Here is a 25,686-nt window from a genome sequence, read left to right on the forward strand (position 1 = left end):
GTGGAACGACCATTCATTGTAACAGCCATTGGCATAATGCTACCCCTGCGTCACAGGGCCATATGACACAGTCGAACCAATCAACTCAACTCGAAAGGTTGCACGGGAATCATGAACACGAATACAGTGTTAGCATTGGGCGTCTCAAGCAGTTATTTAATAATATTTATCCAATTATTTTTGCATTCTTTTTCAGGTCAGTGTAATTGACTTGAATGTATCATTCCTTGCCACATTATTATATTTCATGCATCATGTTATTAGGTGTAATATATCATACGTAATTATTCATTTAGACAAATCATTGCTTTATGGTTTCGAAGAAAATATTTTAATATTTTCGTAGATGATTCGAGACTTTCAGGGCTGTTTCAGGTTAAAGAGAATCAATTTCTGAGCAATTTTTTCTCACGAATCCCACAAACTACAAGAATGTTTGGGAATCAAATAAGATATATTTAAGATTCTTAAGAAATGAATATGTACGAATATGTAAGAATTTATATCCGTGGTATTTCGGGCTATTACATGTCGTAGTGAAACAGGGGTATATGTATTGCACTATTCTTGGTCCCACGAAATGCCCTCGTCGTCAGATTCGGAGTCGGTGCTGTCACCTAAATGAACAACAACAGGCTGGATAGTATCTGGTCAGATACAGTCTTGTTTCCAATACTCTTCCTCAACTTTGATAACATGTTGGACACAGTTTGCCCAACGTACATCTGTAATTTCTCCCATCCCTTTCAAGACAATCTGCTTGACGTCGGCAAGCTTGAAGGTCTTATTTTGCCGTGCGACCATATTTTTCAAATCACCCCAGATTAGTTGGTTGGTTGGTTGATTTGTTGTTTAACGCCGCACTCAGCAATATTCCAGCTATATGACAGCGGTCTGTATAATAATCAAGTCTGGACCAGACAATCCAGTGATTAATATCATGAGCATCGATCCACGCAATTGGGATCGATGACATGTATCAACCAAGTCAGCGAGCCTGACCACCTGATCCCGTTAGTCGCCTTTTACGACAAGCATAGTCGCATAGTCGCCAAGTATGGTTCGCTTCTCCCCAGATTAGTTTGATGGGATTCAAGTCACAATGGTAAGGAGGAAGTCTAAGCACTTGTGACCGTGTTCTCTCAACATGTTGTCAATCAAATAAGAGGGCGGGGGTTTGTTCTGAAGAACCAGTTGGTTGTAGTCAGTTCTTTTGGCTTTCATGGGCCGAACAATGAGGTTGTTGTCCAACCACTGACATATCTCACCTTTGCTGGAATTTGAGGTTGGACAACGGTTAATAGGATCTTGACAACTGTGATAGAGTGCATTGTCCATAACCACCAAGGATTTATCAGGCAGTGCTATGAGGAGCTGCTCCTCAACATACGCAGTGAAAACCTGACTATTCATCTCGGTATGGTAGTCTCTGCCATCTGTAGATCTGGATCTGAAAACTAGATCACACCCAGGGAGGAAACCTCTGTGGGGGCCTGCATGGAGGACACTCAGGCGCTCCCCATTACCAGGGGGATCTTGCGCTGTGGCTCTCTGGTATCTGGGTGAGACCATTGGTAAGCCGCTGTGTGGCAGGCGTTAACCCAGGTTTCGAATGATATCTGGTCGTTCAAAAATTGGTAGTTTCGACACTTTCGTCTTTTTGTACTGATATCCAAATTTGGAAAGGAGTTTACAAATGGTCCATTTATGACATATCTAAGTCATGCTCTGTAAGGAGAATTTGTTTTAGTTTTCATGTTGAAATAAATTCATTTTCCCGTGTTAACCTCCGAATCACGTCCCTGACAACTTTCTTATCAAAGGAATCTAACTTTAATTTCCTATCCTGTTTTGAGATGCCCCCTAAGGGATGTACAGGGGAGCATGTGTTTTTATGAGAGTTCAAAATCGTAACTACGGTTTGTTTGGGAAGCTGTAACTCATGAATTGTTCTTTTCATGTACTTTGAAATGTCAAAGAAGGGCGGATGTCTTTCACTTTCAGCCTTAAAGTATTCAAATATTTTAACAACGAAACCTTTCGCATCAGCAACCCTTCAAGTTGAGTTGATTGGTTCATTGGCCATTTGACACAGTTGAACCAATCAACTCAACTTGAAGGGTTGCATGAGAATCATGCATGCACGAATACAGTGTTAGCATTAGATTTCATGATGTCTCAGCGCAAGCATCCATCCGCTGATGCGAAAGGTTTCGTTGTTAAAATATTTGAATACTTTAAGGCTGAAAGTGAAAGACATCCGCCCTTCTTTGACATTTCAAAGTACATGAAAAGAACAATTCATGAGTTACAGCTTCCCAAACAAACCGTAGTTACGATTTTGAACTCTCATAAAAACACATGCTCCCCTGTACATCCCTTAGGGGGCATCTCAAAACAGGATAGGAAATTAAAGTTAGATTCCTTTGATAAGAAAGTTGTCAGGGACGTGATTCGGAGGTTAACACGGGAAAATGAATTTATTTCAACATGAAAACTAAAACAAATTCTCCTTACAGAGCATGACTTAGATATGTCATAAATGGACCATTTGTAAACTCCTTTCCAAATTTGGATATCAGTACAAAAAGACGAAAGTGTCGAAACTACCAATGTGTGAACGACCAGATATCATTCGAAACCTGGGTTAATGCCTGCCACACAGCGGCTTACCAATGGTCTCACCCAGATACCAGAGAGCCACAGCGCAAGATCCCCCTGGTAATGGGGAGCGCCTGAGTGTCCTCCATGCAGGCCCCCACAGAGGTTTCCTCCCTGGGTGTGATCTAGTTTCAATGTGATACACCAAAAGTTTAAAAACAAAATTTCCCAATAATGAGCAGAAAGAACTAGTTTACTACCTGCCTTATATTATATGTGCACCATTTGATGAAAGATTTATGAAGCATTTCTCAATTCTGCTCTGGATACAAACCCCACCCACACTCCAATCAGAGGCTTGAAGTATAACAAATGAAAAAAACCAAACAACTTATCAACTATAAATAACCCAAAATATATGAAGTCAATGACTAATGAACAGATTTTGAGTTCTGAAATGAACCACACACACACCAATTTGATTCCATGAAAACACACACGAAAATCAAACAATCCCCAGACACAAATAGGCAGCAGTTTGCCGTCTGGTTGATGTGTAGCCAGTTTCATGATGAAATAGTGAACAGATTCTGACTTCTCTAAAAAAAAAATAACATCAAACCAATTTGTTTCCATAATAAAATATAAATAAGTAACATCAAGTATACTGTTACATAGCTACCAATTCACACATTATTGACATAAAGTCTTGCAATGGAATAGTTTTGGGATCCTGCTCTGGAACCAAGCCTATTCAAGACAGACATGCTTATATTCCCCCCGCATTACATCCCGGGGATAAAAACTGACAAGAATTTGGGGAGTGTCACAAAATAATAACATACATTGTGAAGATTTCTTTTGTAACCACCTCACTTACGGTCTTTTTCACCCTAAAATAACGACAAGCCCCTTATACTGAAATAATTGTTTTGAAGATGATTAAAGTCATCAACATCTAGGCTGCCATAACTTTGGCCTATTATTAACAAAACAAGAACACATAAGTTATTAACTGTGTGAGAAAATTGTATCCCCAGGTGAGTATGTCAAAGATATGAAACCACCTGGCACATCTACTACCCAGGGCTGCACAAGGCATCACTGGAATAACAAGACGGTGTGTGAGGGCCAGGGCGGAAGGAATAACAAGACGGTGTGTGAGGGCCGGGGCGGAAGGAATAACAAGACGGTGTGTGAGAGCTGGGGCGGAAGGAATAACAAGTCGGTGTGTGAGGGCCGGGGCGAAAGGAATAACAAGACCGTGTGTGAGGGCCGGGGCGGAAGTAATAACAAGACGGTGTGTGAGAGCCGGGGCGGAAGGAATAACAAGACGGTGTGTGAGGGCCGGGGCGGAAGGAATAACAAGTCGGTGTGTGAGGGCTGGGGCGGAAGGAATAACAAGACGGTGTGTGAGGGCCGGGGCGGAAGGAATAACAAGACGGTGTGTGAGAGCCGGGGCGGAAGGAATAACAAGACGGTGTGTGAGGGCCGGGGCGGAAGGAATAACAAGACGGTGTGTGAGAGCCGGGGCGGAAGGAATAACAAGACGGTGTGTGAGGGCCGGGGCGAAAGGAATAACAAGTCGGTGTGTGAGGGCCGGGGCGAAAGGAATAACAAGTCGGTGTGTGAGGGCCGGGGCGGAAGGAATAACAAGATGGTGTGTGAGGGCCGGGGCGGAAGGAATAACAAGATGGTGTGTGAGGGCCGGGGCGAAAGGAATAACAAGTCGGTGTGTGAGGGCCGGGGCGGAAGGAATAACAAGACGGTGTGTGAGGCCCGGGGCGGAAGGAATAACAAGACGGTGTGTGAGGGCCGGGGAGGAAGGAATAACAAGTCGGTGTGTGAGAGCCGGGGCGGAAGGAATAACAAGTCGGTGTGTGAGGGTCGGGGAGGAAGGAATAACAAGACGGTGTGTGAGGGCCGGGGCGAAAGGAATAACAAGACGGTGTGTGAGGGCCGGGGCGAAAGGAATAACAAGACGGTGTGTGAGGGCCGGGGCGGAAGGAATAACAAGACAGGTGTGAGGGCCGGGGCGAAAAGAATAACAAGTCGGTGTGTGAGGGCCGGGGCGGAAGGAATAACAAGACGGTGTGTGAGGGCCGGGGCGGAAGGAATAACAAGATGGTGTGTGAGGGCCGGGGCGAAAGGAATAACAAGACGGTGTGTGAGGGCCGGGGCGGAAGGAATAACAAGACGGTGTGTGAGGGCCGGGGCGAAAGGAATAACAAGATGGTGTGTGAGGGCTGGGGCGGAAGGAATAACAAGTCGGTGTGTGAGGGCCGGGGCGGAAGGAATAACAAGTCGGTGTGTGAGGGTCGGGGAGGAAGGAATAACAAGACGGTGTGTGAGAGCCGGGGCGAAAGGAATAACAAGTCGGTGTGTGAGGGTCGGGGAGGAAGGAATAACAAGACGGTGTGTGAGAGCCGGGGCGAAAGGAATAACAAGACGGTGTGTGAGAGCCGGGGCGGAAGGAATAACAAGACGGTGTGTGAGAGCCGGGGCGAAAGGAATAACAAGTCGGTGTGTGAGGGCCGGGGCGGAAGGAATAACAAGTCGGTGTGTGAGGGCCGGGGCGGAAGGAATAACAAGACCGTGTGTGAGGGCCGGGGCGGAAGGAATAACAAGACGGTGTGTGAGGGCCGGGGCAGAAGGAATAACAAGACGGTGTGTGAGGGCCGGGGAGAAAGGAATAACAAGACGGTGTGTGAGAGCCGGGGCGGAAGGAATAACAAGACGGTGTGTGAGAGCCGGGGCGAAAGGAATAACAAGTCGGTGTGTGAGGGCCGGGGCGGAAGGAATAACAAGTCAGTGTGTGAGGGCCGGGGCGGAAGGAATAACAAGACCGTGTGTGAGGGCCGGGGCGGAAGGAATAACAAGACGGTGTGTGAGGGCCGGGGCAGAAGGAATAACAAGACGGTGTGTGAGGGCCGGGGAGAAAGGAATAACAAGACGGTGTGTGAGAGCCGGGGCGGAAGGAATAACAAGTCGGTGTGTGAGGGCCGGGGCGGAAGGAATAACAAGTCGGTGTGTGAGGGCCGGGGCGGAAGGAATAACAAGTCGGTGTGTGAGGGCCGGGGCGGAAGGAATAACAATTTCTCAAGTTTTCACCTTTTCATGCGATGTTTTAATGTAAGTCAAAAAACATCTCAGCTTTTAACGCCTTGCAAATAACGTCCATGAAGTCCAATATTTTAAATATAAGTCACGATTTTATGCTTTAAACATTCAGAATACGATTTAACCAAAACTTTACGTTATCCATTAATTTGATTGGCTGTCTTAGGTCACATACCTCAATTTGACATTTTACAAGCAGATATTTTCTTGATAAATGTTGGCTTCATCTATCACACAAGAGTCTCTGGGAACTCAGTGTCACAGCAGTAAACGCTTTTGGTTGACTGGTGTTGAAAGAGTTAATGTGGGAGGAAGCCTGAAGTGATGCAGGTCTCGGACGTTTACCACCTCGGTGAAACCCACGAGCACGGGTATGGTGCTGACAAACCTTGAAACATAATTGGGGCAAACTGGGATTCGAACCCACAATCATAGGTTTCTGCATGCCAAAGGGACTCAACTCTGCACAGCAAATCGCAGCGCCTTAGACGACTGGGCCACCCCCCATGTCCCCGTGAAATTAAAACATCTGTCTTTGGACGAAGTTTGGAGGGTTATTTGTGAACTTCTTTTTTAAAAACTATGTGTTTTGAACACTTATTTTGAACCACTCAAGCCTATGGGTATTTTAATGTTGAACTTTATTAAATATGTTTTACACATATAACTACCTGTGACCACTTTTCAGAATGTTCTGAGATTGCGGCCCTTTGTATCCTGTGTTGTTACTGGTGATGAAAGAGTTTATCTAGAGTTTCTAGAGCAAAGATGAACCTGTGAAAAGTCCATGTTAGTTAGTCAACTGTTAGTGGAGAAACCTAGTGGTTAAACTGTTGACTCCGAACATCATGGACCTCCCCCTCATGGATAGTATAGGAGAACACAGTCGTGCTATTGCTGGAATATTGCTCAACACCATTATAAAGCACTCATTCCTAGGCTGTTGGTGCGATCCCCATCAAGTACAGCAGTGCTTCATGCATAAGTCTCTAAGGATCAGTTAAGTCACCCATCACTTTATGCACACTCAAATAGGCTTATCTTTCCTCTCTACAATAACACCCTAATATATTCTAAGGTAAACCCAATCAGACAAATAACCAAAGTTTCGATGTGGTTTCCACTGTCAACAGAAAATACTTTGTATGTTTTGTGATTGTTGTTGGGTCGTCAAGTTCATTTCATTTCATTAATTCATTAAAGTCTTTGGAGATGTCATCATGGTGACTGTCATCAATAATGTGATGTGGGCACCCCTCTACCTGCTGTTGCAGTGTGTATCCTGGGACTCCCTGAACATAAGGTGGTGCTACCAACAATCAAATACATGCTCTCACTCAACTCATGTCTCCTGCTTTAGAATATCAAGTATTTAAGATGAGGATGAATATCAGATCCTCATGAGTCTGATTTGCAACAATGTTTTGTCAAATGTTTTTACTTTCCAGCAATCCCCCAAAGAATATACTTTCTTTTTTATCTTGATAAATCATTCTGCACTTAGTGAACAAATGTAAAGACTTTCAAACTGATTCAAGCCACGCCTTTTGTTAGAAATCAATTAACTTGGACAATGTGACATAGCTGAAGTATTCCTGAGCGTGAAAGCCTACCTGTAATCCTGGTGACTCCCAGTGTTAATGTTTGTGTGTCCAACGTCACCACTGTACCCACAACACATAAACATAAAGTATTTGGGATTCTATTTTTTAGGCTTATCATACACCAAGATTTCCTTGTTCGAATCTCAACCAAGTGATTGACTGAGGAAAATCTGATATGGGCTATAAGTTTTATTGTATTATCAGAATAGAATGAGTTTAGTATGAATGCTACAAATGAATGGGACTAACAGAGCATATTATTTTCTGTCCATTTTCAATTTCTATGTGCATTAAGACACAATATTTTGCGTCAGTCTAGCACAAGCAGAAGACTGCCTCAGTTGGAAAGGATGCTTGATGCAGCAGCTGTCACCTGCCCTGGTGATGTCATCACTATTGCTCTGACCAGAATATCTCACTCATTGATAGCATAATGAGAAAAAAGTGCTGCATGACACAGCCACTCGGACACGTGACAAAGCATCACAGCCCATATGACAGCCTCACAGACACATGACACAGCCTCACAGCCCACATGACAGCCTCACAGCCCACATGACAAAGCCTTACAGCCCATATGACAAAGCCTCACAGCCCACATGATAAAGCCTCACAGCCCACATGACAAAGCCTCACAGTCCACATGACAAAGCCTCACAGCCCACATGACAAAGCCTCACAGCCCACATGACAGCCTCACAGCCCACATGACAGCCTCACAGCCCACATGACAAAGCCTCACAGCCCACATGACAAAGCCTCACAGCCCACATGACAGCCTCACAGCCCATATGACAAAGCCTCACAGCCCACATGTCAGCCTCACAGCCCATAGAACAGCCTCACTGAGCCTCACAGCCCACATGACAGCCTCACAGCCCATATGACAAAGCCTCACAGCCCACATGACAAAGCCTCACAGCCCACATGACAGCCTCACAGCCCATAGAACAGCCTCACTGAGCCTCACAGCCCACATGACAGCCTCACAGCCCACATGACAGCCTCACAGCCCACATGACAAAGCCTCACAGCCCACATGACAAAGCCTCACAGCCCACATGACAGCCTCACAGCCCACATGACAAAGCCTCACAGCCCACATGACAAAGCCTCACAGCCCACATGACAGCCTCACAGCCCATATGACAAAGCCTCACAGCCCACATGACAGCCTCACAGCCCATAGAACAGCCTCACTGAGCCTCACAGCCCACATGACAGCCTCACAGCCCACATGACAAAGCCTCACAGCCCACATGACAGCCTCACAGCCACATGACAAAGCTTCACAGCCCACATGACAGCCTCAGAGCCCATAGAACAGCCTCACTGAGCCTCACAGCCCACATGACAGCCTCACAGCCCACATGACAGCCTCACAGCCCACATGACAAAGCCTCACAGCCCACATGACAAAGCCTCACAGCCCACATGACAGCCTCACAGCCACATGACAAAGCCTCACAGCCCACATGACAAAGCCTCACAGCCCATAGAACAGCCTCACTGAGCCTCACAGCCCACATGACAGCCTCACAGCCCACATGACAAAGCCTCACAGCCCACATGACAAAGCCTCACAGCCCACATGACAGCCTCACAGACCACATGACAAAGCCTCACAGCCCACACGACAGCCTCACAGCCCACATGACAAAGCCTCACAGCCCACATGACAAAGCCTCACAGCCCACATGACAGCCTCACAGCCGACATGACAAAGCCTCACAGCCCACATGACAAAGCCTCACAGCCCACATGACAGCCTCACAGACCACATGACAAAGCCTCACAGCCCACACGACAGCCTCACAGCCCACATGACAAAGCCTCACAGCCCACATGACAAAGCCTCACAGCCCACATGACAGCCTCACAGCCTCATGGCCCACATGACAGCCTCACAGCCACATTACAGCCTCATGGCCCACATGATATGCTCAAAGCCACATGACAAAGCCTACAACTCTTCAGTCCTCTACAGTACAACCTCTTCAGTCACCCACAGTACAAACTCTTCAGTCCTCTACAGTACAAACTCTTCAGTCCTCTACAGTACAAACTCTTCAGTCCTCTACAGTACAAACACTTCAGTCCTCTACAGTACAAACACTGCAGTCCTCAACAGTACAAACTCTTCAGTCCTCTTCAGTACAAACATTGCAGTCCTCCACAGTACAAACTCTTCAGTCCTCTACAGTACAAACACTTCAGTCCTCTACAGTACAAACACTGCAGTCCTCAACAGTACAAACTCTTCAGTCCTCTTCAGTACAAACATTGCAGTCCTCTACAGTACAAACTCTTTAGTCCTGAAAAGTACAAACACTTCAGTCCTCTACAGTACAAACACTGCAGTCCTCTACAGTACAAACTCTTCAGTCCTCTACAGTACAAACACTTCAGTCCTGAAAAGTACAAACACTTCAGTAGTCTACAGTACAAACTCTACAGCCCTCTACAGTACAAACTCTTGAGTCCTCAACAGTACAAACTCTTCAGTCCTCTACAGTACAAACACTTCAGTCCTCTACAGTACAAACACTTCAGTCCTCTACAGTACAAACACTTCAGTCACCCACAGTACAAACTCTTCAGTCCTCTACAGTACAAACTCTTCAGTCCTCTACAGTACAAACTCTTCAGTCCTCTACAGTACAAACACTTCAGTCCTCTACAGTACAAACACTGCAGTCCTCAACAGTACAAACTCTTCAGTCCTCTTCAGTACAAACATTGCAGTCCTCCACAGTACAAACTCTTCAGTCCTCTACAGTACAAACACTTCAGTCCTCTACAGTACAAACACTGCAGTCCTCAACAGTACAAACTCTTCAGTCCTCTTCAGTACAAACATTGCAGTCCTCTACAGTACAAACTCTTCAGTCCTCTACAGTACAAACATTGCAGTCCTCTACAGTACAAACTCTTTAGTCCTGAAAAGTACAAACACTTCAGTCCTCTACAGTACAAACACTGCAGTCCTCTACAGTACAAACTCTTCAGTCCTCTACAGTACAAACACTTCAGTCCTGAAAAGTACAAACACTTCAGTAGTCTACAGTACAAACTCTACAGCCCTCTACAGTACAAACTCTTGAGTCCTCAACAGTACAAACTCTTCAGTCCTCTACAGTACAAACACTTCAGTCCTCTACAGTACAAACACTTCAGTCCTCTACAGTACAAACACTTCAGTCACCCACAGTACAAACTCTTCAGTCCTCTACAGTACAAACTCTTCAGTCCTCTACAGTACAAACTCTTCAGTCCTCTACAGTACAAACACTTCAGTCCTCTACAGTACAAACACTGCAGTCCTCAACAGTACAAACTCTTCAGTCCTCTTCAGTACAAACATTGCAGTCCTCCACAGTACAAACTCTTCAGTCCTCTACAGTACAAACACTTCAGTCCTCTACAGTACAAACACTGCAGTCCTCAACAGTACAAACTCTTCAGTCCTCTTCAGTACAAACATTGCAGTCCTCTACAGTACAAACTCTTCAGTCCTCTACAGTACAAACATTGCAGTCCTCTACAGTACAAACTCTTTAGTCCTGAAAAGTACAAACACTTCAGTCCTCTACAGTACAAACACTGCAGTCCTCTACAGTACAAACTCTTCAGTCCTCTACAGTACAAACACTTCAGTCCTGAAAAGTACAAACACTTCAGTAGTCTACAGTACAAACTCTACAGCCCTCTACAGTACAAACTCTTGAGTCCTCAACAGTACAAACTCTTCAGTCCTCTACAGTACAAACACTTCAGTCCTCTACAGTACAAACACTTCAGTCCTCTACAGTACAAACTCTACAGTCCTCTACAGTACAAACTCTCCAGTCCTCTACAGTACAAACACTGCAGCCCTCTACAGTACAAACTCTTCAGCCCTCTACAGTACAAACACTTCAGTAGTCTACAGTACAAACTCTACAGCCCTCTACAGTACAAACTCTTGAGTCCTCAACAGTACAAACTCTTCAGTCCTCTACAGTACAAACACTTCAGTCCCCTACAGTACAAACACTTCAGTCCTCTACAGTACAAACTCTACAGTCCTCTACAGTACAAACTCTCCAGTCCTCTACAGTACAAACTCTACAGTCCTCTACAGTACAAACTCTTCAGTCCTCTACAGTACAAACTCTACAGTCCTCTACAGTACAAACACTGCAGCCCTCTACAGTACAAACTCTACAGTCCTCTACAGTACAAACTCTTCAGTCCCCTACAGTACAAACGCTTCAGTGCTCTACAGTACAAACACTGCAGCCCTCAACAGTTCAAACTCTACAGTCCTCTACAGTACAATCTCTACAGTCCTCTACAGTACAAACACTGCAGCCCTCTACAGTACAAACTCTACAGTCCTCTACAGTACAATCTCTACAGTCCTCTACAGTACAAACACTGCAGCCCTCTACAGTACAAACACTTCAGTCCTCTACAGTACAAACTCTTCAGTCCCCTACAGTACAAACGCTTCAGTGCTCTACAGTACAAACACTGCAGCCCTCTACAGTACAAACATTGCAGTCCTCTACAGTACAAACTCTACAGCCCTCTACAGTACAAACTCTTCAGTCCTCAACAGTACAAACTCTTCAGTCCCCTACTACTAACACTTCAGTCCTCTACAGTACAAACACTGCAGCCCTCAACAGTTCAAACTCTTCAGCCCTCAACAGTACAAACTCTACAGTCCTCTACAGTACAAACACTGCAGCCCTCTACAGTACAAACTCTTCAGTCCTCTACAGTACAAACTCTTCAGTCCCCTACTACAAACACTTCAGTCCTCTACAGTACAAACATTGCAGCCCTCAACAGTTCAAACTCTACAGCCCTCTACAGTACAAACTCTACAGTCCTCTACAGTACAAACAATGCTGCCCTCTACAGTACAAACTCTTCAGTCCTCTACAGTACAAACTCTTCAGTCCTCTACAGTACAAACACTACAGCCCTCTACAGTACAAACACTGCAGCCCTCTACAGTACAAACTCAATAGTTCTCTACAGTACAAACACTTCAGTCCTCAACAGTACAAACTCTTCAGTCCCCTACTACAAACACTTCAGTCCTCTACAGTACAAACATTGCAGCCCTCAACAGTATAAACTCTACAGCCCTCAACAGTACAAACTCTACAGTCCTCTACAGTAGAAACACTGCAGCCCTCTACATTACAAACTCTTCAGTCCTCTACAGTACAAACACTGCAGCCCTCTACAGTACAAACTCTTCAGTCCTCTACAGTACAAACACTGCAGCCCTCTACAGTACTAACTCTACAGCCCTCTACAGTACAAACTCTTCAGTCTTCTACAGTACAAACTCTTCAGTCCTCTACAGTACAAACACTGCAGCCCTCTACAGTACAAACTCTTCAGTCCTCTACAGTACAAACTCTACAGCCCTCTACAGTACAAACTCTTCAGTCCTCAACAGTACAAACTCTACAGTCCTCTACAGTACAAACACTGCAGCCCTCTACAGTACAAACTCTACAGTCCTCTACAGTACAAACTCTTCAGTCCTCTACAGTACAAACTCTTCAGTCCTCTACAGTACAAACACTGCAGCCCTCTACAGTACAAACTCTACAGTCCTCTACAGTACAAACTCTACAGCCCTCTACAGTACAAACTCTACAGTCCTCTACAGTACAAACTCTACAGTCCTCTACAGTACAAACATTGCAGTCCTCTACAGTACAAACTTTACAGTACAAACTTTTCAGTCCTCTACAGTACAATCTCTACAGTCCTCTACAGTACAAACACTGCAGCCCTCTACAGTACAAACTCAATAGTCAAGATGTTAAACATGACAAGATCTTAAACATGACAAGTAAATCAAGATCCCGACTATTTGCGACCAATCTCTTGTTTCTTATGATCAGACTTGCTACATGGAATGTGCCTGGCGTTATGCATGCTGCTACTGAACTTGCTGATAAAATTGAAAGTTGTGATATAATGTTCATTTCTGAACACTGGCTAAACAGACAAAACGAATCCTACTTAAAAGGGATCCATGATGAATTTGATGTGTATTCCAAATGTGACAAATCAGAACTACCAAGACCTAGAGGCTCAGGAGGCATAGCAATATTTGTTCGTAAATGGGACTGTTGTGTCTCGTCTGTGATAAACACTCCAGATGATGATCGAACGATCAGTATCAAATTGACTATGAACAATGTTCCTGTTTTTATTATAGGAACATATCTTCCATCTAGTAATGTGCTGGACAGTGTTTATTGTGAAGCGCTTGACTATGTCATACAATTATATGATGTGTATTCACAACATGGACAGACTATCATACTTGGTGACTTTAACACAGACTTACGCACTCCTGATAAACTGCGTTCCAAGTACTTAAGCAGAGTATTGAATGAGAGATCTCTGTACTCTGTGATCCCCATCGATGACGTCACTAGATATACATATTTCACCAAAAGTGGAAATATTAAGACTATGCTAGATTACATTTTTGTAAATGTTGATTTACACCTAATGTTGTAGGATTTGTCACTGATACAAATGTATCTTACTCTGTATCAGATCATTTGCCTATTCTTGCCTGTCTAACTGTAACAACACCTATTAGTCAATATGGAGGGGATAAACTTAACTGGTGCAAAGCAACTGAGACGGACATAATGCTTTATCGTTTTGAAACTGAAAACTGTCTTCGTGATACTGTTTTTGCAATTTCAGACTACCAGACGCCAGTAGACTTTATTCAATATTACAATGAATACATCACCTCAGCCCTTCAAAATGCAGCAATAATGTACATTCCTTCATCAAAATTCCAACCTAGGCTGAAACCGTACTGGAAAAAGGATAATCTTAAATCATTACACAATAGTATGCGCAAGTGCCGTAAAGAATGGAAGGAAAATGGTAAAACTTGCGATAAAAGCAACATCTTTTTTGCTAGATACAAAGAAGCCAAACGGTTATTTAGAAAACAGCATCGGATCTGAAAACAAAAGCTGATAGATGATAGATACAAAGAAGTTTATGAAGCTGCTGAGGCTGATGTTCATGAATACTTCAGGGTAGCTAAACGTTATCGTAAAAACAAAGGTCATACTCAAAAACTTGTCTATTCAGATAAATCATCTAATGACCCGAAGGATATATGTGATATGTTTGGTGAATATTACAGAAATCTAGCTGCCCCGGATATTTATCTGAAACATGATGTTCTATTTTCCTCTTACGTCAAACAACGTGTTAATGACCTTGAAAATGAGGTATTAGATAGCACTGATTCTTATGACAATAATGGTGTAGCTATAGCATCTCCCCTTTCAAAACCCTTCACTGCTGAAGAATTGATGGATACTGTCAAATCTCTGAAAACAGGTAAATCACCGGGGCATGACGAAATCTCAAACGAGCATATTAAAAAAGCAGGTAGATCTATTCATCACCATCTCATGGTTTTATTCAATGCAATTGTGCACTATGAATATATACCATGTGAGTACAACATAGGTCAAATCCTCCCAATCCATAAAGGTCATGGTACAAGCAAGTCGGATCCTGCTAATTACAGGGGAATAACTATGACATCTGCTTTTGGTAAACTTTTGGAAAGGCTCATACTCAACAGAATCGAATCCTGGGTAACTAAAAACTGTAATTTCCCACATCTTCTCCAATTTGGCTTTCGCAAGAATGCAGGTGCAGACACTGCGGCCCTTACACTATTAGAAGCAATAGCATATTACAATGAAAGAAGTTCTCCAGTCTACTGTGCATTTCTAGATAATGCAAAAGCCTTCGACAGGGTATGGCTAGATGGCCTTTTTCTAAAACTTTATGACCTTGGTATCACGGGTAAAACATGGTAAAATATGTCTATGTACTCCTATGTCAGCTTTGCAGGCTATAGATCAGACTTGTTTCATGTACGCCAAGGAGTTGGTCAAGGCAGAGTTATATCTGCTTGGCTCTTTACATTATATATAAATGATCTGTTATGCGAGCTGGAACGCTCTAAGCAAGGACTAAATCTCCCGTGGGCACATACTCCAGGCCAGCTCTTGGCAGATGATACAACACTATTTAGTAGCTCACCAACAGGCCTTCAAGATCTTCTCAATGTTGTAAATCAGTATGCATATAAATGGCAGCTTAAGTACAATGTCACGAAAAGCGCTGTTCTAATATTTGATGTGCAGCGTAAATTTATCTGCTCTCAATCACTGTACTTGGACAGTATGTGTGTTCCACTTCAGCAATCTATAATATATGCAGGTATCAGGATTAGCTCTGATAAGTCTTCCTTAGAACGAACACAATTAGCTTGTGAAAAGTTAAAAATGTTAATAAATAGTAATAATGATACTGGACTAAAGTTTGGAGGCATGAATCCAATCCCAGCAAAAAGGATCTGGGAACGAGTGATACTCCCATGCGGACTCTATGGATGTAATGTCTGGGGGCTATTAACCCTCAAAGAATACGATATGCTGGAAGTTATTCAACGTTATTTCAGTAGAAAAAATACAGGGCCTTCCAAAATGTACATCAGGTACTGTTGCTGTGGACAACATGGGTTTGATATCTCTCCAATCCTTTATTGACAAACAGTCACTGTTACTACTTGGAAAACTATGCTGATCCAGTTACAGCTATGTCTTTAAAAGGGTATTCATTACTCGCCTTGGGCAGTTAAGATACGAAATAGCGTTGGATAACCTCAAAAAACGATGTGCTTTGTCACCTGTATATAACATGCTCAGACTTGTCAAAAAATACAATCTTAATGCAGAAATAGAAGATTATCTAATTAAATGTAGCTTCCCAAGTAAAAAGGCATGGTCTGATATTGTTAAGGAAAGGATCATTTCTGCAGACCAGGAAGCTGTATGCTCTAAGCTGCCATCTAGACTTAACTGAAATAGATATGTTTCGCTACGTAATGATAAAGAACCCAGACTCTGGCTACTTGCACTTGAACGTCCTGAACAGTTCCCAAACCTGTCTCATCTTGTACGGCTGGGATGCATAAATATAGAATCCAGGGAATGTCGATGTGGAATTGTAGCTCATGATATTATTAAGCGTGTCTTTTTGTATTGTACATTGAATATGAATGACAGAAATGAACTATTTGAAATCATTTGTGATGTGATAAATGTCTCTACATTTGCAAGACTATGTAGTGAGGACGATGATATAATCCTGTCTGTACTACTAGGCGGTATGCCTGAGTGTGTTAGCTCTTTATCTCAAAGTCTATGGGGTGACCTTATGGTTATTGTGTCAAGACATTGTAGGAAATGGCTGTATCTGTTACAAAACAGTTATAAGAATGCTTGATTGTCATGCATTTTGTAGTTATCATTTCTAATAATATTGTTCAATTGCACTACTGTACAGCTCTGTAATTATACATAATATCATATATGATATGTATCTTCAATATCTGGAGGAAATAAAGAATATCTATCTATCTACAGTACAAACACTGCAGCCCTCTACAGTACTAACTCTACAGCCCTCCACAGTACAAACTCTTCAGTCCTCTACAGTACAAACACTGCAGCCCTCTACAGTACAAACACTTCAGTCCTCTACAGTACAAACTCTACAGCCCTCTACAGTACAAACATTGCAGCCCTCTACAGTACAAACTCTTCAGTCTTCTACAGTACAAACACTGCAGCCCTCTACAGTACAAACACTTCAGCCCTCTACAGTACAAACACTGCAGCCCTCTACAGTACAAACACTGCAGCCCTCTACAGTACAAACACTTCAGTCCTCTACAGTACAAACATTGCAGTCCTCTACAGTACAAACATTGCAGTCCTCTACAGTACAAACTCTTCAGTCGTCAACAGTACAAACTCTTCAGTCCTCTACAGTACAAACATTGCAGCCCTCTACAGTACAAACTCTTCAGTCCTCTACAGTACAAACACTGCAGCCCTCTACAGTACAAACATTGCAGTCCTCTACAGTACAAACATTGCAGTCCTCTGCAGTACAAACATTGCAGTCCTCTACAGTACAAACATTGCAGTCCTCTACAGTACAAACTCTTCAGTCCTCAACAGTACAAACTCCTCAGTCCTCTACAGTACAAACATTGCAGCCCTCTACAGTACAAACTCTTCAGTCCTCTACAGTACAAACATTGCAGCCCTCTACAGTACAAACTCTTCAGTCCTCTACAGTACACCCTCTTCAGTCCTCTACAGTACAAACTCTTCAGTCCTCTACAGTACAATCACTGCAGCCCTCTACAGTACAAACTCAATAGTTCTCTACAGTACAAACACTGCAGTCCTCTAGAGTACAAACACTGCAGCCCTCTACAGTACAAACATTGCAGTCCTCTACAGTACAAACATTGCAGTCCTCTGCAGTACAAACATTGCAGTCCTCTACAGTACAAACATTGCAGTCCTCTACAGTACAAACTCTTCAGTCCTCAACAGTACAAACTCCTCAGTCCTCTACAGTACAAACATTGCAGCCCTCTACAGTACAAACTCTTCAGTCCTCTACAGTACAAACATTGCAGCCCTCTACAGTACAAACTCTTCAGTCCTCTACAGTACACCCTCTTCAGTCCTCTACAGTACAAACTCTTCAGTCCTCTACAGTACAATCACTGCAGCCCTCTACAGTACAAACTCAATAGTTCTCTACAGTACAAACACTGCAGTCCTCTAGAGTACAAACTCTTCAGTCCTCTACAGTACAAACTCAATAGTTCTCTACAGTACAAACTCTTCAGTCCTCTACAGTACAAACTCAATAGTTCTCTACAGTCTGGTTCATATCCACGGAGACCATAGTAAAACAGTAATGCTGAAACTGATGCATAATGTGAATCATTCCAAAGTCTTTGACATTTCTGCTTCAAAGCCACGTATCCCCTCAATTTGTTGTTTTCACATGACAAGGGACCCCATAACTGTCATGCTTAATGAGACACTAACACAGTGTCCATTTGTAGTCTGTACTCACGGTTGATGAAGAGGAGCAAGGTTCCCTTCTTCATGGAGTAGTTGGCATTGGAGACAAATCCATGCATCTTATAGGCCAGATGCTTCTCCTCATTGCTGACTTCAAGCAGCTCTCTGAAACACCACCAACATAACATTCAGTTAATACAAGATGGCTGTGATATGTGTATCATACGGGGGAGGTTGTGTGAAGAACAAACATGTGGGTTGCAAGGAAGTTTTAAAGGAGGAGATAAACAGTTGTTCTCTTTAACAACTAATTTTTTGGGACATACGGCTTATCAAGCAAATAATTTGTTATTTTCTAAATCATGAAGCAAAATTTCATTTTCCTGGAAATCACAACCTCCTTCCTAGAAAATGAAATGGTTGATACTGTACTGCAGCACAGAAACAACTCCCTGTTAACACACAGAACTCCATGCATTGACAGAAGTGACTTGACAACAGCAGGAAATGGAATGTGAACAGTTAAAACAGTCTCCATCAAACTAGCCACTGCCATTCTGTCCAACATTCTTTTCTGCTACTATGAACTTACATACAGATGTAGGGACCAACTGCCATGTGACAGCCTCAAAATTACTTGACACAGCCTCACAGCTTAGTGACAGCCTCACTGCCACAAACTATCCACTGTCACTCACCAAGTTCCTTCTCTACCATCAATCAAAATATTCACTGTCACTTCTCACCCAGCTCCTTCTCTACCATCCATCAAACTATCCACTGTCACTTCTCACCCAGCTCCTTCTCTATCATCCATCAAACTATCCACTGTCACTTCCCAACCAGCTCCTTCTCTACCATGCATCAAACTATCCACTGTCACTTCACAACCAGCTCCTTTTCTACCATCCATCAAACTATCCACTGTCACTTTCCACCAGCTCCTTCTCTACCATCCATCAAACTATCTACTGTCACTTCCCAACCAGCTCCTTCTCTACCATCCATCAAACTATCCACTGTCACTTCCCAACCAGCTCCTTCTCTACCATCCATCAAACTATCCACTGTCACTTTCCACCAGCTCCTTCTCTATCATCCATCAAACTATCCACTGTCACTTCCCAACCAGCTCCTTCTCTACCATCCATCAAACTATCCACTGTCACTTCCCAACCAGCTCCTTCTCTACCATTCATCAAACTATCCACTGTCACTTTCCTCCAGCTCCTTCCCTACTACCCATCAAACTATCCACTGTCACTTTCCTCCAGGTCCTTCTCTACCATCCATCAAACTATCCACTGTCACTTCTCACCCAGCTCCTTCTCTATCATCCATCAAACTATCCACTGTCACTTCCCAACCAGCTCCTTCTCTACCATGCATCAAACTATCCACTGTCACTTCCCAACCAGCTCCTTCTCTACCATCCATCAAACTATCTACTGTCACTTCCCAACCAGCTCCTTCTCTACCATCCATCAAACTATCCACTGTCACTTTCCACCAGCTCCTTCTCTATCATCCATCAAACTATCCACTGTCACTTCCCAACCAGCTCCTTCTCTACCATCCATCAAACTATCCACTGTCACTTTCCACCAGCTCCTTCTCTATCATCCATCAAACTATCCACTGTCACTTCCCAACCAGCTCCTTCTCTACCATCCATCAAACTATCCACTGTCACTTCCCAACCAGCTCCTTCTCTACCATTCATCAAACTATCCACTGTCACTTTCCTCCAGCTCCTTCCCTACTACCCATCAAACTATCCACTGTCACTTCTCACCCAGCTCCTTCACTACCATCCATCAAACTATCCACTGTCACTTCCTAAACAGCTCCTTCTCTATCATCCATCAAACTATCCACTGTCACTTTCCACCAGCTCCTTCTCTACCACCCATCAAACTATCCACTGTCACTTTCCACCAGCTCCTTCTCTATCATCCATCAAACTATCCACTGTCACTTTCCACCAGCTCCTTCTCTACCACCCATCAAACTATCCACTGTCACTTTCCACCAGCTCCTTCTCTATCATCCATCAAACTATCCACTGTCACTTTCCACCAGCTCCTTCTCTACCAACCATCAAACTATCCACTGTCACTTTCCACCAGCTCCTTCTCTATCATCCATCAAACTATCCACTGTCACTTTCCACCAGCTCCTTCTCTACCATCCATCAAACTATCCACTGTCACTTTCCACCAGCTCCTTCTCTACCACCCATCAAACTATCCACTGTCACTTTCCTCCAGCTCCTTCTCTATCATCCATCAAACTATCCACTGTCACTTCTCACCCAGCTCCTTCACTACCATCCATCATACTATCCACTGTCATTTATCTCCAGCTCCTTTTCTACCATCCATCAAACTATCCACTGTCACTTTCCTCCAGGTCCTTCTCTACCATCCATCATACTATCCACTGTCACTTCTCACCCAGCTCCTTCACTACCATCCATCAAACTATCCACTGTCACTTTCCTCCAGGTCCTTCTCTACCATCCATCATACTATCCACTGTCACTTCTCACCCAGCTCCTTCACTACCATCCATCAAACTATCCACTGTCACTTTCCTCCAGGTCCTTCTCTACCATCCTTCATACTATCCACTGTCACTTTCCTCCAGGTCCTTCTCTACCATCCATCAAACTATCCAGTGTCACTTCTCACCCAGCTCCTTCTCTACCATCCATCAAACTATCCAGTGTCACTTCTCACCCAGCTCCTTCTCTATCATCCATCAAACTATCCACTGTCACTTCCCACACAGCGCCTTCTCTATCATCCATCAAACTATCCACTGTCACTTCCTACCCAGCTCCTTCCCTACCATCCACTGAACTATCCACTGTTACTTCCTTCTTCACTCACTCCCTCGATCTCTCCCTTTTTTTCATCCTCCCTAATTTCTTCCTCACTCACCTCCACACTCTTTCAGCTTCGCACCCCTTGACCTGCCCATGTCCCTTCCACACTTTCCAACCACTGACCTACATTTTAACCACTCATGCACTTTCCAATCTCTTTCTCATTCCAACCAACCAACCAACCAACCACTTCCTCACACTCCCACAAGGAGCTAACAACAATAAGATCCCACAGTACAGTAATCCACAAATAAACTCCAGACAAGTTGACCTTTTCACCATGGATTGCCGAATGCCAGGAAGAGCTCTCTCAATAGTTAGAAGATCCTGCCAAGTTACCAGACATCTTAAAGGTTTCACCCTGAGTGTATCTATAGCTGCTCATATTGTATGTCACCTGACAGCCCTTATCAATGCACTACTCCCACCACATCATCTTCAGGACTTAACAAGGACACCAGGGAACTGATTAAGGATCCGATATATCTGATGTTAATAATAAAACACAAGATCAGAGCACAAAATTTTCATCCCACTTTGAAACAATTTCAAAGTAATGCAAGTCAGACAAAATGTGAACTATGAAAGCTGAGCCATGTGTAACTGATCACTGAATTTACTTTATTTGTGCTGGAATTGTGAAGGATAGCCATAGGTTCATATCTACAGCGTTCTGGCAGACAGAGGATGACAGACTTTCAAATAAAGGTTAATATTCAGATTGATATTACTTTATACTGCATGTTTGGATGCACTTCATCCACATGTCACCTTTCCAAATACATGTATGCATGACCTCCCCAGAGGCCGGAAAATAGTTATCTTTTTTGAGTCACCAAGTTTCTAGTTTTGTTGAACAGAAGTTCTATAACCAAGAGTTCACAAGCTCATCTTTGTTGCATGAATTAACACTTGAGTGATCATGTGCAAACCTACATCTGAAGAAATCACGCCTACCACTACATGACTTCCCTTTCATCACCACCAACACGCCGCAAAGAATGCACTGCAATAATAAAGCCTGTCTAAATAGATCTGCTTTCTGTCTGTGCACTGCAGAAGTCAATCATGTGAAGACATTGATTCTGTTTTCATTATCTTCCACTGTCATGCAGTGAGCAGGTTTGCTTTTATGCCACTTTCATAAATATTCCGGCATGGTTGGGGACACAAGAAATGGGCTTTACATGTAACATTGAAGCGGGGCTTATGGCATGATGACCGAGCCCCTGTGCGTGTGCAGTACACAGCTACATCACAGAGTTAACCCAGCCTCAGAGCATCACAGGTCTGAAAGCATGGAGTTTCCTTTGGTATTTGTTGCAAGAGAACAAGTGATAGAGAACGAACTAAGACCAAATGTCGATGAAACTTATACTCTTTCATACTAGTTATTGGGGAGTTAGATACTCTTTTTACACTGCTGAGTTTCCCGTAAAAAGATCTGTAATATGCACAAGAAAATACAAATTGCCATGCTTAGTACCAGGCGCTTACAACAACTTCTTACAGGCCGTCAAGAATTTGGTCAGGGGTGTAGACTGGAGCAGAACACTGCACCTGACACATCAATCACAGGAATACATTCCTGACCATGGTGCACTCCACTGGTGTACTCCAGAACGATCAACAGTATCTCAGCCAACATTATCTGGCACTGGCTTCATCCAGCATGAAATAAGTCCACATACACAGACATCAGTCAGACTCCATACACTGCTCTGTGTTGTGCCCGCCATTTCAGTAGATCCCCACAGACATGATGGCAGACATGATGGCAGGTTGACCAGATCTGGGCTGCATGTAACCTCCCTGATTTAGGATTCTACAAAATTCAGCTATCATGCACTTTGGAAGTGCTGATTCAAACAACAGATTAATTTTGTTAATGTTTTAGGAAAGTGACTTACTAAATTTAAGAAGTCCAGACTTATATATGTTTCTTGATCAAATTACCAAGAGGCATGATAAAAAATAATGTTAATCAGGGTTTACTTATGATAACATGCCTTAAAAAAAGTTGTTTCAAACAAAAATATAAAGCACAATAAAAATTGTAAAGGGAAACTTATTGGCTCAAAAGGAAATAAAAAGTACTTGTGAAAATAACAAAAGAAAACCAGTCACTGAAAGTTTGCTACATATCAACCACATGTTTATACATTTGTTTAATCATATAAAAAACTTTTTGGAGAATAACGATTTCCATAGTCTCTTATATATCACATGTGACTATCAACAATTAAAAAAGTGTATTCCTATTTAAAAATTTGCAAAGCACAAGCAGAAATTCAGCACTACAGGCTGATTCATAAATTTAAAAATAAATAATAACAGCAACTATCAATTAATCAATGTTTAACACATGACTTCTTCAATGAATGCATATACGCTATTTGAATGATGTGATATTTCCACAATGATCACTACATGACAGCTTGTGGTGTGTGATGGCGACCATTATGACTTATCCCATGACATACACCAGCATATCTTCACACAGGCGTTTGGCAACAGCTGACAGTGAAGACTAAAGCCAATGTGAGGTTGCATTCACAACAAAACTGAATGAGGAAAATATTAGAGCACCTTTAGAATACAGTACCACAACTTCTCGTGAGGACGATCTCTGCTGTAGGTCACATGTCTCAAAAACTGAAAACGGCTCCAGGCATCAGACGTCAAACTCTCGAGTACGCATGAATGACATGGTATGTAATAAATCGTCGGGTGGATTTTGTGATAAAAAGTATGGTAGGGAACACTGTAGTGAGTGAGTGAGTATGGGTTTACGCCGCTTTTAGCAATATTCCAGCAACATCACGGCAGGGGGACGGGAACACTGTAAGGATGCTGTGGATAATATTAAGGAACGACGGAGGCATGAGCATGGCTAGTGACGACACAACGGCGAGTTCACTTTTGAATCAGTACTGAAAAAATTTAGCCGGTGAAAGTGGCTTGTGTGAATGTTCCAGGACAGTTTCCAGTTGCCAAAGTATTCGACACAAACCATTTCATCCTTTTTACTCGACGTTTTTGTGTGAAGAATAGTAGGAGCTGCTATAGAATCTATAATAGCCACTAAACGGGTAGATTTACCAAACCCTCATGATCGTAAAGGGATAATTGATCGTATAGGGGATCCAAGGGCTAAGGATAGAGTTCGGGGTAACCTACCATGACACTAGTGATATTTGGATGTGTTCAGCGCCAATATAATATCCCTAATAAACTGCATTCTTGTGCATAATAATGAAAATTAATGACCCGAAAAAATAATATATGTATATTAGTTTAATTTATAACCATTTTAGCCACTTGAATTACGAAAAAATGAAATATGAAATATATAAAAAATAAAAGTGCTTTCATAAACTAGCGCTTGCTATAAAATGCACCGCCAGAGGCTTTATTTAGTAAACAAATATTCAAAACTCTCCACACCGCTTGGCGTATTCAATGACATTTCGTATAGAGATGATAAGATCACTGGGAGGAGCTTATGCACACTCGATGACCCCTGATGTCACCGGGCATTGTTTCGCCGGTGTCACCGGCAACAAAATACTACAAATTACGTCATAGGGTATTGTCACGTGTTTGAAAAGTTTGTGGTACTGTATTCTAAAGGTAGGCCGAACATTTTCTTTCACATATACTAATGTACCAGTGTGAGTACCAAGTTATTGCCCTCATAAGATCTCCATGTACTGCATACAATATTAAAAACAGAATACCAGTTTTTGTTGTTGGGAGGAAAGCCCAAAGTGACAAAGGTGCATGATTATTGCCATGTTGGTGAAGCCCCTGAACCTGGGTTGGTAACAAACTCAGCACCAAAGGGACTCCATCAAACCCAGATACTGTAACAGCTCAGCATCTTGCAACACCTTACACAGCATTGCAGTGTTCCATCTGACATTGTTGGAAATCACCATGCTAACAAGACAAGTAATGCACTACCCTTTCCACAAAGCTCTCACATAAGAATGGGACTTATTACAGTCCTAGTGCAAACACTGAATTGTGAGATGAAACCCAGTCATTAACAGACCAATTGTAACCTAATCACGGCTCATACAGATCGGAAACACAAAACTTCAAGGCCTTTGGAAAGCTTTCAACTGTCATTTTGAAGGCTGTTTTAATTGGGTCATAAGCTTTAGTCTGTCAATATATTTTTTAATCCAGCACACTATATATTAGTCAAAAGGCCCAAAAAGCAGTAGGAACATCCCACATTTGACATCTAGATTTTTTTCTCACAACCTACAAATATAATGAATTAAGTTTGTCATGAGTTATGATTCTTTTATAAATATGTATAAGTTATTTTGCACAGACTGACACTAAAAATGAAGGCTTGTCAAGAGGGACATCAAACTTCGAGGCCTTTTCAAGCCCGTAGAAACCTCGCTAATTAGGAGATAAATGTAGAGCTGGGTTACCTGTAGATTTAACAGTGTTTAACTGAATTTGGAACTGAACCTGCAGCGTGAGG

The 25,686-nt window shown here is 42.9% G+C and overlaps 1 protein-coding gene across 3 annotated transcripts in view; it reads right to left on the reverse strand.

Annotated features, from left to right (window-relative positions):
- The window catches only part of LOC139470096 (DNA mismatch repair protein Mlh1-like), a 242,361-nt gene that overhangs the window by 137,503 nt on the left and 79,172 nt on the right, over positions 1 to 25,686 (reverse strand). For all 3 annotated transcript variants that reach the window (XM_071252386.1, XM_071252385.1, XM_071252388.1), the window contains exon 9: positions 18,345 to 18,457. In XM_071252386.1, the coding sequence (XP_071108487.1) occupies positions 18,345 to 18,457 (113 nt within the window). The remainder of the gene's footprint in view (positions 1 to 18,344; positions 18,458 to 25,686) is intronic.

Source organism: Haliotis cracherodii, unplaced genomic scaffold (assembly GCF_022045235.1).
Source record: "Haliotis cracherodii isolate W230 unplaced genomic scaffold, xgHalCrac1.p SCAF_20, whole genome shotgun sequence".
Lineage (NCBI taxonomy): Eukaryota > Metazoa > Mollusca > Gastropoda > Lepetellida > Haliotidae > Haliotis > Haliotis cracherodii.